The sequence below is a fragment of the Asterias amurensis genome, chromosome 1 (assembly GCF_032118995.1).
Source record: "Asterias amurensis chromosome 1, ASM3211899v1".
NCBI classification, from domain to species: domain Eukaryota; kingdom Metazoa; phylum Echinodermata; class Asteroidea; order Forcipulatida; family Asteriidae; genus Asterias; species Asterias amurensis.
In genome coordinates, this window is record NC_092648.1 from 25281922 (window position 1) to 25301347 (window position 19426).

General features: G+C 39.2%; 1 protein-coding gene across 1 annotated transcript in view; it reads right to left on the reverse strand.

Moving 5' to 3' along the window:
- LOC139934337 (homeobox protein OTX2-like) overlaps nucleotides 1–18933 on the reverse strand; it is a 37326-nt gene extending 18393 nt beyond the window's left edge. The window contains exons 1-2 of the mRNA XM_071928517.1: nucleotides 18265–18933; nucleotides 9656–9842 (exon numbers count right to left, since the gene is read on the reverse strand). Of these exons, the coding sequence (XP_071784618.1) occupies nucleotides 9656–9735 (80 nt within the window). The 5' untranslated portion in view covers nucleotides 9736–9842; nucleotides 18265–18933. The remainder of the gene's footprint in view (nucleotides 1–9655; nucleotides 9843–18264) is intronic.
- Between the last annotated feature and the right edge of the window lie 493 nt (nucleotides 18934–19426).

Here is a 19426-nt window from a genome sequence, read left to right on the forward strand (position 1 = left end):
CCGGCGAATCAGGTGATGCTTCCCAAATGTCGCGACTTCTGATGAGACTTATGGCCATTGGGTGGCGCAACAGCAAAATTGAGGAGTAGGACTTTAAGGCGTTCCGGCCGGAATCATCGCTGAAGCAATTCGCTGGAACCACTTTGGTCAAGTTCCGGATGTGAAAACACAAGTGATCGCTGATGTTTAATCATGCATTTTTATAAGGCCACAAAGAGACCTTTTTTATCGTTCCGGTTTGGTAACATGTTCTCTTTTTTAAAAATTAGCATTATCTTCGTCGGTCCAACTGTTCAAAGCCCCGTACCAAAAGCGCACAAGTCTCCACACTAGTTAGAGGACCATAATATAATAATGGAGCCCAAGCAGGAGCCAAAGATGGAGCCCAAGATGGAGCCCATGCCGGATCACAGGATGGAGCCCAAGATGGAGCCCAAGCAAGAGCCCAAGATGGAGCACAATCAGGAGCCCAAGCTGGATCCCAGGATGGAGCCCAAGCTGGATCCCAGGATGGAGCCCAATCTACTGCCACAGCAAGAGCCCAAAACGGAGCCAAGCAGCCGAGCTAGGTGCAACTGTCTTAAACAAAACATTGACGATACTAATATGCATGGAGGTTTATAATAGTAAATTATGAAAAGAGCCATGTTTAATTATACTGTTATTGATTTGCATCCTCACTAGTTTCAAATAAAAACACCAAACAACAAACCGGTGAAGATTTACTTGTATATTTTATCGGTGATTTTGTGACCGTTCACATTGGGTTTATTTCAGTTGCGACATTCATTATTTCAGTTGCGACATATCAAAGATATGTTTTAAAAAAAACCTTTAAAAACCTCCAGCACATCATGATCCCTTCATAGGTTTTTGAAATATTCTACTCTATGGTATCAATGAATTTGACACATTTTGTCCGACGGATTTAAAAGTGTCATCAATTTGATAATTAATTAAATTAACTCTTTATAGAATGGTGTTTATTTTCCTCCGATAATTGCATGTTGCTTTATTATAAAACATTATTCGGGAAAAAAACCCACAAAGCCCAGATTCAAATGGCCTTGGTGTTACTAATTGATTCCGCCTAGTTGGCTAATTGATAAAATACGCACGTGACTATGAGCAACCCCACCTTATTGTTAATATCTAACCGATTTGGCCATTTATTAAACACTGGTATCAGTCTCAACGCGAAGTCAAATGGAATTTGGGGTGGAGCACTTGGGTGAAATATCAACACGAGTGAGAAGGGAATGCAAACAGAGCCGTGTGTGGGGGACTGTGCTCTAAAGTCATACACTGATGGGGGTTTGTGGTGATAACGTGTTACGTAATAACCAGTTTGGCGACGTGAGCGATCGATAACGCACACCACTTCAGTGCGATGGCGGAACTAAAAACATGGGAAGACGTTTTGGTTCTGGGCATGTGGTTCTAGAAACTTGTGGCTTACATAACTTATACCATATACGGAACTAAAACCTACTTATTCCTGATGGCTTATTGGTTAACCGAATCAAACCACAACCAAAGGTATCTTTATACTGATATTATGAAGTTTCACAAATCATTTATACTGATATTATTAAGTTTCACAAATCAATGACATGGGATGTGTCACTCGGCAAGATGTATGGGTTTGGCTGCTAAACTTTGGCTTTTACAAACGATCTCACATTACTATTGCTTAAGTTTCGTCTCACTATGGTGGGTATAGGGTTAATCTCATTTTGTTCGTGCCAGTATCCAAATTGTTTTAGTAAGTCCAATGTGTTAGTGCTTCGAGGACATTCGTGCCCCACCCACACACACAGTGCCTCTGCGACAGCGTGCAGTTAGTCATTCGATTTTTCCCACGTACAAAATGTATCTTCGCATAAAAAGTTCAAACTTTTATCACGATCCAGATGATCTAAGAAAAGATCTTTGTTAAATGCACGACAACCTTGTTAACTCCACACACATCGTTCTCTGAGAAGTTAACAAACCAGACTTCCACCATGACTTAAAACTGAAAGTGGTTTTGGTTTTATACAAAAGAGAGGCCGGAAGACCGTCGTGTAAGAAAACTGCCGTTCTCCCCCGCTGAGCTCATCTTCAAGAACAAGGAGATCTTCACACATCTTGAAGATGGGCCATCACTGCGTGTCATCGCATAACAAAAGATAAACCACTTCGTGTGGTAGTCAGCTGGACCGCAAAATCGTCTCTTTCTAGGATTGAGGAGGTTTTTATCTTTTGGTGTTTCATGCTTTCCTCGAGGCCCATCCGGTCAAGGATTGCCAATAATTCTCTAAATTCAATGGATGGAATCATGACAGATGAACTGACTCAATTTTGTATTAAACAAATTAAGCCAGTTCATTATTTTAAAAAATTAAAAAATGCTCTTAACGTTTTTTTAACTTATTTCGAAAGGTGGGGTTTGTGGTAGCTCCATCTCTGCTTCAACAAACTTCACCTGATTATTTTTTTACCGCCATGTTAAGTTTTAAATCCTACTTATTTTTGAAAGAGTGACTGGAAAGTGTCAAGCTTGTTGTCAGTTCATTCTTTTCCATGTCATACAAAAGTACAACATTATCCTTTTGCGACACACTGTGCATGAAGTGTCAGGGACAAAATGTCAAACAAAAACTGACTTAGAATCGACAAACCCGTAACAAAAAAGCTAGCTACAAAAACAATAAACAATATAAAGGCTCGCCCTTTTCAACTTATTCTCAGAAGACACAACCTTTTCGTGAGAAAAAAACCCCCAACCTATTCTACACCCATACACTTCACAACAATGTGTAGTGTTTACAAAGAAAATAGAGCGAAATTCAAGTGAAACTGTACAATATTTGACTCAGGGCCGAAACTCATATAACAATCATCAAGCAGAGAGCCCCCCCTTCTCAAGACATCCCGTGTACTTTTGGCCAGTAATTCGATTTACAGACCGCCTGACTTCGCTCCGGAGCACCCATAGAGGCTTATTGGCAGAGTCGTCCGCCAAAAAACTCCGGCGATGTTACGCATGATTAAAACCCCTAGAGGCTAAGACGCGATGATTCCATAGTATATTTTTTATCTACAGTACTTGTTTTTTTTACAGGAATGGTTTTTTCCTTCTCCACAGCAAGAGACTGACTTGGATTAATGTCAATAAGAAAAGACCAGTCAATATTTTTCTAGAGTTATGTGTGTAAATATATTTTCTTTTAAGGCCACGTAATGTTTTTTGTACTCTTCTTTTTGGTATGAATTTATGCTATGTGGTTAAAACGATATTGTAGTGAATAAATCATATTTGAACAAGCCGTATTTAATTTTGAAGTAAGTGTGATTTCCGAATTAAGTTATCGTAGTGTAATCACATTGGTAGTATACTAAGTCGGAATGATAACTATACCTAATATAAGGATTTAAGAGAAAAAAAGCATTTCATACTCCAACTGTTTTATAAAGTTGTGTTGTCTTTTATGAGCTGTTCTACCCAAGTAAAATGGATACATCTGCTATACTTCAATGATAATTAAGCTGATGTCATTTTGATAACCGTATTTCATTACAATCATAAAATAGCGGATATTATTAACCTCTGATGACGTCATACGGGTCAGGTCGCGGGCCGATAATGTTATACTTTCTTGTAAAACACCCTAGAGTTCATGGTAACTTTGAGTCGGTGAAATCACCATACAGTGTATAAAAGAGAATGAATGACCCTCAGATGTGAACACTTGTCCAATTCAGAATGTCCATTCCGCACCATTACAGACAGACAGAAAGGCAGAGGAGAATAAAAACCCTCCAAGTCATTGGCCCTCTTCCAGAGAATGGCTGAGACAAAATAACGAAGGAGGGCAGAAATCAGACTCTTGAATGGCCTTGCAGCACGCATTTATCACCAATGTATACAGCAACTTTGTTGTTATTATTATGGTAACGGTGGGGTATCAATGTGATCGAAGTCCGGCTCACTATTGCTCCATTCTTAAAGGCATTGGACACTATTGGTTAATCATTCGAAGTAACTATTAGCATCAAAACTTACTTGGTAAACGAGCAATGGTGAGCTGTTGATATGGTTTTTGAGAAAGAAGTAATATCTTACTAAAATATTTGAATTGAATTCGAGGCCTCATCATTCAAGGCATCTGAAAGCACACAACTTGTGCGACAAGGGTGCTTTTTCTGCTATTATTATCTCCAAATTTCGACGGCCAGTTAAGTCCAAATGTTCGCAGGTTTGTTATTTTATGCATATGTTGAGATACACTAAGTGATAAAACTTATCTTGGACAATTACCTAAGGTTTCCAAGCCTCAATTGTAATCAATGAACATGTATGCCTACCCTTCCCCTGATTGTATGTTATTTAGTACAAAGTTAGATGGGATGGGGAACATTGTAACGGAAATTAACTAAACATGGCTGGTATAATTCGTAATGGTCTCTTCGTTTAATAACGAACAACCTTGATTCTTTTTTTGTGGTCTGGCCATTTTTATTTGTCCCACCAATTTAAAGCTCCCCATTTTGAATCAGTGTTTTTGTCTGGACAAAGATAATGAAATCGGGATCAATTGATTTTCAAATGTTTTTTTTATGTGTGTTGACCACTAGCCTGATTTTATGCTAGATAGGTTAAAATAGTCTGGCTCCTTTTAAATCAGTATTCGTCTGTCATTGAACACGTACATAAACACGACACAGATGATTACAAATCAAAAACAGATAGTACATTCAAGTCATAAATACAGGCCAGTAATCTTGAAGCTGGAAATCTTTTGAAACAAAAAGTTTGAACTGCACAGAGAGCAGAAAACAAACATCACATCGGAAGGTCTTTACTTCGTTAGATCGCCATCGTTTGACCTTCCCAGAAGCGGAAGTAGCGAGCCTACAGCCCCCGTGTTTCCTTGCAACGCGAAGCATCACACCACGGACTGCGTGATCTCATCCAAACAGACAATTATACACCAATCGATATTTGTTCGCAAAATTGCCAAAATTGTTTAACATCCGCCAGCAAGAAACACTCTTCCGTTTTACATCAATCACATACAAGAAAGGCGTGCCATAGCAACACAGTAGCTTGCAATTAGTCATTGGTACCCCCCCCCCCCTTCATCACAAGCGCCCCACTCCACAACTACAAATGCAGAAGCTGTAATGCCCGCCAAATGAAACCTTACACCACTTGAAAACCACCCCGAACTGTATACTTGACATAATTAATATCCATTTGGCCGGGTGTGTGGCTATTGTTGATTTCAATGGGTGCGGATCGATATGATTTGTCTTTACCATTAGAGGTTAGTTCATTGTTTCCTGACGGCCGGCGGGCTTGCGTCTGTTGTTCAAATCCCAGTCTACGCTGCTCAACCTAAAACGTTGTTGGACTGGGAGGCTGGGAAGGTACAAGTCACGTACGGCTGTAGCGGCACTCGGTAAAAAAGATTCGCAACAAAATCAAACTCACTGACACGTACTGGTTGTGTAACCAAATATTACACTGATTCATTAGAGACATGGGTCTTCACCAAACCAAAAGTAATTTTGGCAACATAAGGGATGATTTACACTTGCTTTAACTTATTGATGTGTTGATGTAATAAGTAGGCAGTCCCCGTAGTAAGGTGAAAGTACACTAACCTCATGTAAATGTACTCGTTTTTCTATTTTGTGGCAGCCATTTTGAAAAGCTATGGATGAATTTTGACCACCTCGTCCTCTCTTCAAACTCCTCTGTGATAAATATTTTGTCTTTAATTGGACTTCTTCCGGATGATTTGTCCAAGAAGATATGTTACATTATTCCAAGGGTGATATTTCAACCCAAGTAAAGAATAAAATTTGCCTAGAGAAAGAGTGTGTAAGCTACTAATGACGGGTACGTTAAAAGGTAATGTACTGTGGCTATGCTAAAACCCCCATACAGTCACCACCCGTAGCAAACTCGCCCATTGACCAGACACTGTCCTTCCAATAAAAATATGACTACATTATTAGTCGTGTCATCACATCACTTTTAGAGTGACATTCCTGTAAATTACTGGGGTCTTACGCATTCAATGTGTGCCCAATTAATAGGGAAATGTAATTAAGGGACTCGCGAGGTTTCAACGTCTGCTGTGGAGTTATTCGAGTGGCTAATTTTGTCTTCTTATGTTTTTTACTCTTTTCCTCTTTTTTTTTGGTCGAGGATGAATCTTTCATTTGAGAGAGGCTTGACAGAAAACTCTGGATTAATATGGTCTTAAATAATCAGAGATACACTTTCCCTACATATAGTTTTCCCTTTTCATATTACTGTTTTTTGTCATCTCTTTGGAACTCCTTGCCTTGTGGATGTCCCCCCCATACAACCTGGACTGTTTTAAGAGGAATATCAATTCCTGCCTCCAGCTCTCGCAAGTTATGGCCATGTCTAATCGTTCTTGTAGCCCATAACCTAGAGTGGCTTTTAGCCTTGTTAGGGGCGATCTTGCACAACGAATTACTTATTTGCAATCTAAAAAACACACCTCAATAATCAAAATAGTATTGCTATAATATTCCGAAGGATACTTCTAAAAAATAAAAGCAAGTATCCAGTTCTTAACCGCAAGAGAAGACAAACATTAGCTTCATCTTTTGTTTATGTTTATCTCAACAATTCTATGGTGACGAACATTGCTTTGTTGTTGTTGATGTTGTTATAACAGCACTTCCTGTTTATTGTTTACAATACCCGCTTTCTTCGAAACAACCGCATAATGTGTCGGCAACCTTCAAAGTTGGACTTTTTTGATTTCTTTGTAACAATCAAAGGTGTTAATTAAAGTGACACGGCTTGTAAATGTCAGAGTAATAGGGAGCGACCGCAAACGGGCAACCGATACCAGGGCCTTGCCGTCGTTTACAATAACGATAGGAACCGGACCATAAACCCAGTGGAGTATATTGCACCACATGGCATGGTTGGGAGTCGGCTCCGGCCCGCTCCGGGCAGATTGAAATTAAAGATCAGAATCAACCATGGGAAAGTAGAGTAGGAAACGATTTCGATGTAAGAAAACATGTTCAATTCGATGTCACAACCTGCTGCTTATAATACGCAGTTAGTTTTTTAATGATAAATTTAAAAGAATTGGGGGAAGTGTCCCAATGTTTCCTTGGCACGAATCTCTGTCAAAGTTGTTCTGTATTGTTTTCCAAACACGGTCAAAGTCAATCTTACTGTTCATACACTTCGCTGCTTAATTGCTTGGGGGGGGGGGGTAACGTCAACATTGTTCATTCGCTAGTAACTTAATCCTTACTACTTATATATTAAGATCTTTGAGAAAGTTTCAATGTTTAAGGATATTTTGAGAAGCGACTCTTTCCACCTTAACACAGAGGGCGCTCTCTTTGTACGCCAGGTGAGTTGACGCGGTACACTCACGCGGGACTTTGACTTATTTCACGCTTCAAGCATCATTTATTTCTTCTATAAGAACAGAAAAGATTGTTTGAAGCCGGGGAGAAAAAAATATATATTCCTATGCTGATTTGCAGTCCAGCGAGTTGTAAAAAAAACATTCTCCTTCACTATACTATAGCCTTCAGCGTTCACTTGGGCAACCGTGAAATTCATTGTCTATGTGTGTGACCGCGGCAATGTCGGCCTGTCAAACTAGAAAATTGATGGAAGTTTTCATCGGCATTGTGCCCATTTCTCATTTCAGTCTCGTTAACTGATTGGAAGAGTAGGTTTGTTTGAGAGTGATTAAACGACACTACAATACCACAAAGGGGCACCCCAAAATAGATCACGGTATCGGTTTGGTGAAGGAATTGTTTTGCCGGTGTGTAAGAGTATGCCACCTCTTGACCCTGCACCGAAATATTTGAGGAAGAAAAAAAATGATGGAAAGAACCAAAAGGTGAACCAGGAAGTGTTCCCCCTGTACCAATCAATCTACTCATCACACATACTGAATACCCAAACAAAGCCACGTTGGTGTTTCAAGTCTACTTCTTTTGGCGCTCCGAGGTTAACTTCGCCGGGAGTCGGCGCTCCAGTCACCCACTCCCTGCTGTGCCGTTTTTGTCGGTGCAACACCTTTACCGTACATGTTCTCATTTTCTTGTTACACTCCCCCACTCAAAGGTTCGTCCAGGTGTATGTGCCCGCTGGGCACAAACTTGGCGGGTAAGAAAAAAAAAGCTGTTGCCTGCATACCGCAGGACAATGAGAAATGACGGAAAGTTGACAATGGACCGAAATTGTTATTGGAATTATTGATCCTATCTTTTTTACCGAGTGCTGAATTTAGAGTTTTTTTCTTTTCCTTCACTTCAGCTTTTGGGAATGTTATAGGAACGTGTTGCGCCGGTTGGAGAGTTGAAGCTTTACTGGTATCCAAAACGAAGCTTACAAGTTTTGATTTGTTCCATAAAAAAGATACGTCGAGCTTTCTTAACTTTCAGATAATTCACTAGTCGGTGAATTAATAAGTAGCAGGACAGACTTTTTTTTAGGAACTGCTCAATTTCCCTCCTAAATATATATTGCTGATGTAGTGAGTCGATTAAATGCAACATCCGAATTCCCAAGAAATAACTTCTTTAACAAAATCACTTTCCCCAGAGTTCCAAACCGATGCTACATCCCTGGCCAAGGTGCTCCTTTGCTGTTTGTTGTTTTGCCGAGGTTTTTTTAAAAGGATTTTCCCAGCCAGAGCCAGGTCCCGACCAGGGACTGGCATCAGCGGCGGTTTTTTCTTCTCTTAGCTCCATGTGTGTGTTTTTTTCCCATCCACATCTCGTGAGTTCATTAGGGTCTGAAGTTGAGGTATAACCACTAATGAAACGTGTACCTTGGGGGGCACGCTCAGCCCCGGGCCACACATCGGTACGAATCAGTCAACCCGGTCGTATATGACCCTATCGCAGGCTAGATCTCCACTAACAGCAATTGCTTCCCCTGCCTTTTTTTCTCTCTTGCTTTCTCTCTCTCTCAGTCTTGCTGAGGGGTGTAATTGTAATTATTATTTACCAGTGGGCATTGCGTGCCGAAAGACGGCAGGAACGCGGCGAGCCAAGGCGTGAGAGCCATGTAGCAAAGCCGACTGCTTCGGAGTTTAGACAAATTAATAAAACTGTGCCAAGATGGCGAGCTGAATCCCGCGGGTCACTTTACATTTTAGAGATGATAACTTTTCGGCGCGATTTTGATTTTTGTTGTGTACCACTTCCCGCTGCGCAGATTCTTAATAAACCGTATACCTTTTCACATCGTGAGCTTACGTCAGAACGAAAGATCATGTGGGAGGTTTCACAACAAAAATGATGAAAAGTTGACTTGTCTATTGAGATTGATTAACTTTATGACCTTGTTCCAACACTGTTAGCCAATGAAAAAAAAAAAAAGCAACGGAGTGACAAATAATCAAGATGTGGAGACATGGACAACTGAACGTTAGTTTTAAAAGCGCGCCAAGTAAAGAGGAAAAACCCAGTGTATTACCGTAAAAGCGTCAACATTATACATTACTTTCAGTTGAAAGATGTGTTTTTGAATACAAAACATGTCTTGCTAAAACAGAGAGAACTGGAGTTCCGAATTCAGCAAAAATAAAACTGACACCTTTTTGTATGAAAAAAGACAGAAAAGACAATTTCCACTGACCTATGTTGTTCATGATTTAGAGATTTAGGGCTCACTGATGTCGTTACCCATCCCTTCTCCATCACGTCAGTTTTCCCCATACAGCCAACGGCAGCAAGTGGGTATGAATACACGTAAAACGAATGTTGTGAAGTCACTTTGGCGCTTGGGGTGCTCGGCTGCGACCTGGTCACGGTATACGGAGGATCTGGAGGGAGGGAGGGATGTGATGGCCACCATGCATTAATTATTGTATTGTCTTTACATTATTTTGTGATATCATGCAAACGATAACTCAGTTAAAAGATATTGGGTTCGAATCCCATCTACATGACTAAGGTCACAGTATACAGTGCTTTACAGACATCGATGAATTAAACCATGTAAAACAAGGAATTGCTCTTCAGCCAAACAATACTCTTGATCACTGATGTACATTAAACCATGGAGCAATTAAACATACGTTAGACAAGCAAGTTTATGTTATTCCACTAAATTGAAGGATTCTTTTTTCATGGTACATGGTTTTTAAATTCATGAAGCGCCAAACAGAGGCTTCGAGTAAAATAGTCAGGACCCGTTTCAGCAGTCTTGACTCCTGACACACGTGGGGGGGGGGGGGGGGTTGCTTATAGTCATGGAGCCACTGCATATATGTATGACATCATTGTGCATTATGTGTGTTTGACACACAAAGTATTCCTCCTAAAATGCACAATATTATTAAGGATAATGTCTAGATTTTTGTAATAAAACACCCTTTTAAAATATGGAGAAAAAAATACAAAACCCCCCCAAAAATGTAGTCCTCGATAACAGACTATCATAATGAATTAAAAATGGTATCTCATTATTGCTGCAAGAGGAGAGTATATGGTGGCATTTAAGACATGAATCTACTTATATGCAACCTTATCATTCCTAAACTAGCCCATATTGCTTCTGGCTACCGCGGCTAGTCAAGTCTGGATGCCTGCTGCATTACAGGATCAGCAGACTTAAGCTAGTATACACAGATTTTCTTGTTTGTATTTTGTAGTGTGCCATAAGTAGAAATTAAACCGCGCGAAATCTTAACATTATCAACTGTGAACTGTTTACGGATGCACATTATATGCGGATGAGCTTCAGCCAGCGATAATCGTAAAGATCTCCGCCGAGCAAGGAGACCGAGTGCGCGGCAGGCTCAATGCTACGCGTCTCGCTGAAAACTCTTCACGCAACGAAGTCGTTTCCATACAGCGATAAAACAATTGCAGTCTCAAGGTATGCAACGAAAATTAAGCCAAAAACTCAAGATTTGAATGGTCTTTTATTTTGTAGGAATCAAGTAGAGATGAAGCTTTCCATTGATGTACTTTAGTTGTATGGGTTCCACAATTTTTACTCAAGGCTTAAAATCTTGCGGCAGTTTTGGAAGTCAAAGACAAATGTCAAAGGTTGAGCAATTCTTTATATGAGCACGGACACAATGCAGGTGAGGATAAGAAACATCACATGATTGTGTGGCAGCCAACCACAGCTAATTCCGAAGAGTTCATTTCTTTTACTTATCGTGCACAGCCCAAGATAAATGTAATTTATATGATCAAATCTTAAATGGACGGGCCACTTTCGCTAATTCCTTCGCTTTGCGGCAAGGGCACCCCGAGCGATTGAATTTACCCGGGTATCAATTTGGATTGATTGTCTTGGACGAAAAGGAGGGAGAAGGGGAAGGGAAAAAAAATCTGCGACCTAAAAGTGTTTCCGACGTGCTGTGGCATGGAGCGGGGGACGGGGAGATATTTTCCGAGTGGTTTGCCGACCGTGATGCCATGATTCGATACTTCAAATTCGATGGTTTAGAGCCGCAAAATTTGCTTCAATGCGGGGGTTTCATCGCCGCCAATTAAACGAGTTACGCTACCCCGACGATTGGGCGTTACATCTCGCTTGAGTCCCCGGCCGGGCTCCGGGTGGAAGTGTTTGGCCTAACCTAATTAATTAACTATCAATCCGCGGTAATTAAGGATAAACACGGGACTCTATTTCACAATGATTTCCAGAAGGTGTCAGTGTGAATCGGGCTGGCTTTTCAGGGAGAGACATATTGAACTTTCAATCTATAAACGGCAAAATATGCACCATTTTGTGTCCAAGTGAAAATTTCATTTACTTCAAGAGCTGAGCAGAGAGACAGAGAGTGAGCGAAATAATGTAAATAAATAGGAGATCATACAACATCAGACATGACTGTGCGAGTCGATGCATAGACTTGGTAAATTTGGCGGGAATTTAAATTGATCAAAGAGCAAAAAACAGCTCGCAGGGCAACCTCTGAGCGTCTGTACATAGACAAGAAGTCCCCATCCACTTCCCGGTCCGAAGATTAAATTGAGGCCAGCGGGTCTTGCGTCAACAATCCGCGGGGCCCTGTGAAACTTTTTCCGGGTCCCGTTTAAGCGTGACGAATGGCATCTGCCCGGGACTAAAGCAGCTCAAGTCGTGTGTGTCGAGCCGAGTAAACACTGAACCCTACGGATAGGGGCGTGATCCATGCTAAATACAGTAATCCTGAAAGTAAGCAGTCATCGAAATTTAGAAAGCAAATCACAGACAACCAGCTGAAGCAAATTGTTTCAGACTAAACGTTCATTAACATACGAAGGATAAACCTCTCAATGAAGTCACATAAAAAGGTCTGGGGCTACATGGTGTGTTGCATAGAGGCAAGTAACCCACCCGGAATATTTCATTGTTATTAATGATTACAAGAAATAATCGCATTCCAACTGAACTGTAAGAAGTATATGGTAGACTAAACCGCGAACCTTAACTATTTTTTTTCGGCATGACTTTATAGCATTCCCTCAGACAGTCAAAGGTATGTGACATATGAATATAAAGTCTGGAAATATTTTTGGCGATACCATTATGTTATTGTCCATATTATTGCTCAATACAGCGTAATGGTGGCAGGTCCCTAACTTTTCCAGTTCACGTCGGATGTCATAAAACTGTCACAAAAACAGGGTTATATGAATTTTGAACAAACATCAAGTATATTTGTTTACATCTAGATCGTATATAAAATTTGAGCAAGGGAATTTGTTAATAAGAGATATGGTCATTATAACCTATTTTGTTTGTGACCAAAATTTGTTGTATATTTATTTGTTGGAATTTGTAATAGTGCTTGTAAAATTAGGAACTTACGAAATCATTTCGACAGAAGTGCCCCGCTTCGATTAGAAATCAATAAAAGTGTGTCAACAAATTGGAATCGCAAAATATCACCCGTATAGGTTTAATGACAAATTATTTCAGTGGTATCCGAATGTGGATGCTAAGGCGGTATAGATGCGGTTGGCACCCGCGCCACATCGCTATACTTGGGTGGATACGACAATCTTTATGATTTTGTTCCCCCAACAATTAATAGATATTGTATTTAGCTCAAACTCACACTGGTGACTTATATCGAATTCTTCTTGACAATTTGGACAATAAATCACCATTGAGTTGCCGCCAAAAACCAACTACTGACCTTACCTCGAAATATAAATGTCAACGATGATTTTAGTTTGTGTATTTTTTTTTAAATCTCGAAACTGTCAGATACGCAGAAAGGCAGTTTAGTAAACAGTTGTGATTTTCCCATAACAATTAATACATGTGTTGGCATGTGCCTGTCCAAATTCCCATTAATTCACCATACTAGGGGGTCATGTCAAAGGTTACTGCCTTTGAATATTTATGAAATGTAATGTACATGTATCTTCATATAGTATCTTTTTGAGAAGTGGTTGACATAATGCCTATACCTTTTGGTTTGTGCCCAACACTGCCTTACACCAGCCACGTTAAAGATGTGACCAGTGATCGAACTTTCATCCGGAATTACACGGCACTCTCCATTGATTTAGGGAACAAACCTGACCAGACATTTCACACATTATATTCAAAGGAAAGAAACGTGCATTATAATTATTCGATATGGACATAAGGATTAATGAATCAATAATGCAACACATAATTGTTGCAGTTTATATATAAATAGATTTATTGCCATGCAGGCATGCCTCAACCCAGTTTTCTGTGTTTTAGGCGTTGATCTTGGCAAATGGTGGAACAAGGGTAAACTTTGGGGGTGAATTCTATAAGCATCGACATGACCACATCGCTAAAAGCTCATTATCTGGAAATTCATACAATCTTTTAGCGCCTGTGTTTGGATTTCTTTTTCCTATTACGCAAAAAGGTTTACATAGCACGACACTGTGTACACATTGAGTCCAGTTTGCTCATCGTTTGTTGTGTGGCGTAGGTTTGCACTTTGTGATGGTTGTGTGCATGGTTGTGTGCATATCTTTAACTTCTGACGCCATGATGTCTTGCATCTCTTGTGTTTAACCTCACAACCAAGGAGCATTATATCTAGAGTTTGTCTTGTATCGAACCACCAAAGGTCGACAACCTGGACACACGCTTGTTGTCAAAATAGTCACCTTACATGGTGGACACCACCCACAAGCCACAATCGCTTCTTTGATCAGCTAATAACATAGTTTCAGAACGCCATGATGTAAAATGGAGTTTACTGAAAAGAACAATAGATAATTGCTCGAGATTATACTATTATTTTGTTTTTACAAAAGTTGAGTGTGTTAAATATTTGAGAAGAAGTCTGTTGTACAGAAATCAAAAAGTTGAAAAAGAATTATTATAATTTTTGTAGACACACATTTGGGTAAAACCGCATTACATCTAAATGATTGTTATCTTGAATAAGCAATTTCATAATTTTGTTCTAACGAAAAACAGAAGTCACCTTGTCCGGAGAAAAACAAACTTTGTTACTTTAAAATCATCACAACTCCTGGTCATTAGTTTGAACATAACATCAGAAGTGTACAACAACTATAGAACATGGTGTGACCACAAACATTACTGGATTGTATTTCCAACGTGCAAAATGTCACAGTCGAATCTTAATCAAATCCTATCATAAATGTACAGTTTTTAAAGATCATTACGTGATTATAAAAAGTATTCGTTTTTTAAAGACTTTTACCTCCTTCAAATTCACATTTGTGATTAATACTTGCATATGTATTATGTTGGAATCAGACTTTAGCATGACTTTAAAATATACTTTCCCACTATGCACTAACAGTGTGACAATAGCCAAGGATGTCGCGGCCGTGTCGAGGCCGGGGCATCACTGGACCAACATCACCGTTAAAGTCACCTGGAAGTGGTATTATTTCAAAGTAAAGCTTTTGTCGCTAAGATATGTGTTTTGATGAGTGGAATGTGAATAAACAGTTAACTAAGGTTCTAAAAAAATAGTTCTCATTTTATTTACAAATTTAAGAGAAGGCCCCGACCGAGAGGGTCCTGTTCGTGACGTCAATCGAGGCGCGATATTTGAAGAGAAAATGTGTAGTCGGGCCCCGTACACTACGTCTGGGTACCTGATTGGTATGATGCCTACGTACAGAACTACGGCTGCTGTGCGGACGGTCCACTCGGATGAATGCACGGTGAATCGCAAGTTAAAAATATGCCCTCAAAGTTCAAACTTACCCGAATTGTTCAGGTTTGGCATATGCTCCTCTATGTTCGTCACGTCTTTCATGTACCTCTTTTGACTTCCCACTATAGCTGGAAAAGTTGTTGGTATGGAGTCAGGTTTTAGAATAACTTTTCTCTTCATGTCACGTTTGGTGTTTTCCGGATTCGAAGCACGACGGCTCGAAGTGTTCGCTGCACACAGCGCTGAAAAAAAGACGTCGGACCGGACGTCTATTCCTCATGTGAGTCTGACTTTCGCGGCCCACAAAAACAGCCTATACTTTGGATCTGCAGGAAACACATGCAGCCTGAACCCATCTTTAGTTGTTTTGCTGCATCCAGCAGCAATACACCTGGTCGGCATTGCCGGAAAATACAATTTTTTGTTTGTTTTCGAAACGTATAAACTCACGACTTGGACCGTACATGTGCATTTACTCTACGCGTTGCAGTCAAAGCCTGCCACGATTGACGTTAAACAATATGAGAAGGCGGAGTCAGCCCCCCCCCAAAACAACTTTATCTATTTTTTAAACATGTAAATCGTGACAAAAAAATGCAAAAAAATAGTTTTATTGTTCATAAGCATATACTCTTATGTTTGAAAGAAAACAAATTCTATTTCCAGGTGACTTTAAACTAGGCGTGATGCCATACCTTTAGAGAAAAAAAACATCTCCAGGACCCCATAATTTCATTCATCTTTGAAAAATTTAACCATCATAAAAAATAATATTTTTAGTTCTTCCATCAATGTTGTGAAATTATTATGATTAGGGAGAATTGTGTATGACCATGTCGATAGACGGGATTTTGAAAGCCCAAATGGAATGATTTACGATTGCGTATGATTTACGATTGCGTAATCACTCTTAAAATTAATGACAACAACAACTTTTGGGTAGAAGTTTACAACAGATTTCGATAGTGTAAAGGTTTTTGAGACATATTTCACTTCGAAGTAATGTGGTTATGTAATATGATATCACTTTTTATGCTCCAAAATTTGAATTTAATAAGCGTAACTGTCAGTAACTTCTCTCAAATTCCGTAATCCCAGTAGCGATATTTCTTCATGGGTGGAATTTATTCGCACCGGATTCGGTGATATCTTTAAACATAAAAAAATAAAAAGTTATAAAAACCCAAAGGTAAACTTTACAAGTGAGGTTTTATTTTTATTTTCTGCCACCCTTTAACAAAAGTATAAACGCATATTCAAGTGAGCTTGCATGCATTTGACAAATTAAGACAATATTGTACACGTTGAGTCCAATAATATAAAACTTTGGAAAAACGTACTTTAAAATGGGTTAAAGGAGCTATGATATTGTACTGTAATTTTTCTGTTATATTTTATTTTACAATTTGTTTTAACAACTTGTCTAATTTATTATCATCATGAAATGGTACCCCGAGAAAATTCACCTCGGGACAAATTCAGCGTATACCAGCAATAGACACAGCTTCCATTACATCGATAACGGGGAGTCATCAACAAATAGACAGTGCTAAACCAATGGTAATTGGGGTGTCTTATGGCACTGATGAACCACATAACAAAATAAACCCGTTTGTTTAATGGTGGTTTGTTGACTCAGGCCTTGTTCAATCTAAGTAAAGTGATTCTGCTAATTTAAATGTTTGCCTGCATGTTTCTGTCAAAATGGTCCCCAAGGAACACGGGTTTTTGTTAACGATGGAATTGGTAGGTTGTTATTTTTGTAATCATAACGAGTTTTAGGTAACCAATTATGTAAGCCAATGAGGTGTCAAAAGAAGGTATCAAAATACGAATGAAACCAAAATAATTAATTTTTGTTTCTCTAAAACAATTAATTTTTATAATAAAGGAAGCTTCGATTTAGTTAGAAGACAAATAAATAGGCCCTGTTACAACATGCAAGTATGCTGATTTGAGCTTTTGCTAAGACATAATGGTTTTCAAGTGTTCTAAGAAATAATTTATTTTAGTTTTAGTATTTTTTAATGATGAAAACAAGATTTGATGATTAAGGTTGTTTCGTAAAAGAGAAATAAGTCTTAATGAAAATGACTTATAAATAATTAATTAGTTTCTTTTTAAAGGCACTTGACACTTTTGTTAATTGTCAAATGCCAGTGATCTCTTTTGGTGTATACCAACATGTATGTTTAAACTAACTGTGAACATTTGGACTCAATTGGGCATCAAAGTTGCAAGAGGATAATCAAAGAAATAAAAACACTCTTGTTGCCTAAGTTTGTGTGCATTCAGATGCATAATAAAAGGCTTCAGGCCTGAAGTCTTAAAATATTTGAGTGAGAAATTATTTAAAAATTTACGATACTTCAGATGGAGCTGCTTCTCTTAATGTTTATACTATCGACAGCTCTCCATTGCTCGTTACCAAGTAAGTTTTTATGCTAATAAATATTTTGAGTACTTACCAATATTAAGCAAAAGCATGACTAGCTAGTTGTATGTAAAGACTGGACCTATTACATTATAGATATTCAAATTAAATTACGGTATACGTTCCTCCTATCTTGTCCAATTCCAACAATAACCATCGACATTTTAACAACTTCAAAGTCTTCAAAAAACTACAAACGGTCGAGTTGGTTGTACATGAAAACGTCAGTATAGTATGCAGTGCACAGTTTGATTCTGTCCGTACTCTATGGTTTGAGTGTATACATTGATACAAAGTCCTCAATCTTGATCAATGTTGGCCATTATTAATACACGAAAACGGTCCCCTTCACATACAATAGCAATTGTACTTCATGGCCTCTTGTAAAGGCAACAATGTTAACCATTTAACATGATGCTGAACGCCATGCTGAATGCAGAAAAGACTCCAAAACGAACCCCTTACATGTTTACGGCAGAGCATTACGAAATTCCAACGGCACGTCTGCTTCGCCAAGGCGCTAACGGGACGTACTCTAACTTTGTTAATTACATGTTCACCTCGTTGTTACCGTGATATGCATACCTAACCAAGACACACATACATTCATAAAGATATCATGTTGTAAAAAGGACATAAGAAAACAACTGACTGACATGACATTCATATACTTACATGTGAAGAGAGCGCACCAGCGGACGTGATGTTGTCAGTAATCAACCTTTTTAGTCACTGAGTCACTTGAGCGTTGATGTATAGTGATCAAAAGTTGTTGGAGTTGATTTTAAGTGCGAGTTACCGCTCTCGGAGTACTGCGTGAGTGTTCAAACTCCACCGTCCACACGAGTTAAAGTCACTTGGTTTAGATGATTACTTGCAGGGGGCAACCGGACTGTTGCGAGCATATAATAAAACACCGCAATAGAATGAGGAAACTGCGGGGAGTGACGAGGTTTTTTTCCTCAGCGTGCACAATCGACAGAGTCAACATGTAAGAGTCCGTGTATTTATTCTGTTGGGCTTTCTTACTGTCAGTCTATTGTCACACAATTTCAAGAAGCGTTCAATGACAATAGGGCCACGCATAAAGCAAGTTATGGCGAAGAGAAGAACTCGAGCACAGGCTGAAAAAATCGCAAAAAAATGCAAATGTAATGTTGTACCACTCTTCTTCAAGCATGTGGGTCTAGAAGCAATGGGCTTAATACACACACCACCATTCGAAGCGGTATATTACTGTGATTGATCATGTAATAGCTCTTTTGAGTTCGTGGCGAGCTGGGCTGGTCACACAGTGGATACAGTTAGAGCTTATAGCTAGCGAGGTTAGCAACTCAACGTGCTTAATGGCATTATAAACACCACACTCGTCTCTCGCAGTGATGGCCAGCACACAGTGGTTGTGTTCACCCGTGTGCGAGTGGCCCATTGCGCCAATCAGAGAGCCCCATCTATAGTTGGCGTTCGGGCACTGTCACTCCCTTGACTATTTCAACGCCCTTTAACCATATTGCACCCCCTTAATCATGTTTATGAACAAATTAAACATATTGAATCTTGATTAATTAAGATAAATTAAGAATAATCTTTATTTTTGCAAAATTCAGTTAGTAATATTACATTGTCTAAATACGTTTTTAAGAGCATACAACCGCAGAAATTATTGATTTGTTTTTGATAGCAATATAATTACAGACTATTTTGAATGATAATAAAAAGGGTCAATTGATTTGGACTAGTTTATGCAAGTGTGAATGCAAATGATTTATATAGCTGCAAAGAGAGTATGGTTTTTCATCAGCATCATGTTTTGTTTTTGCATTCATGACGACACTCG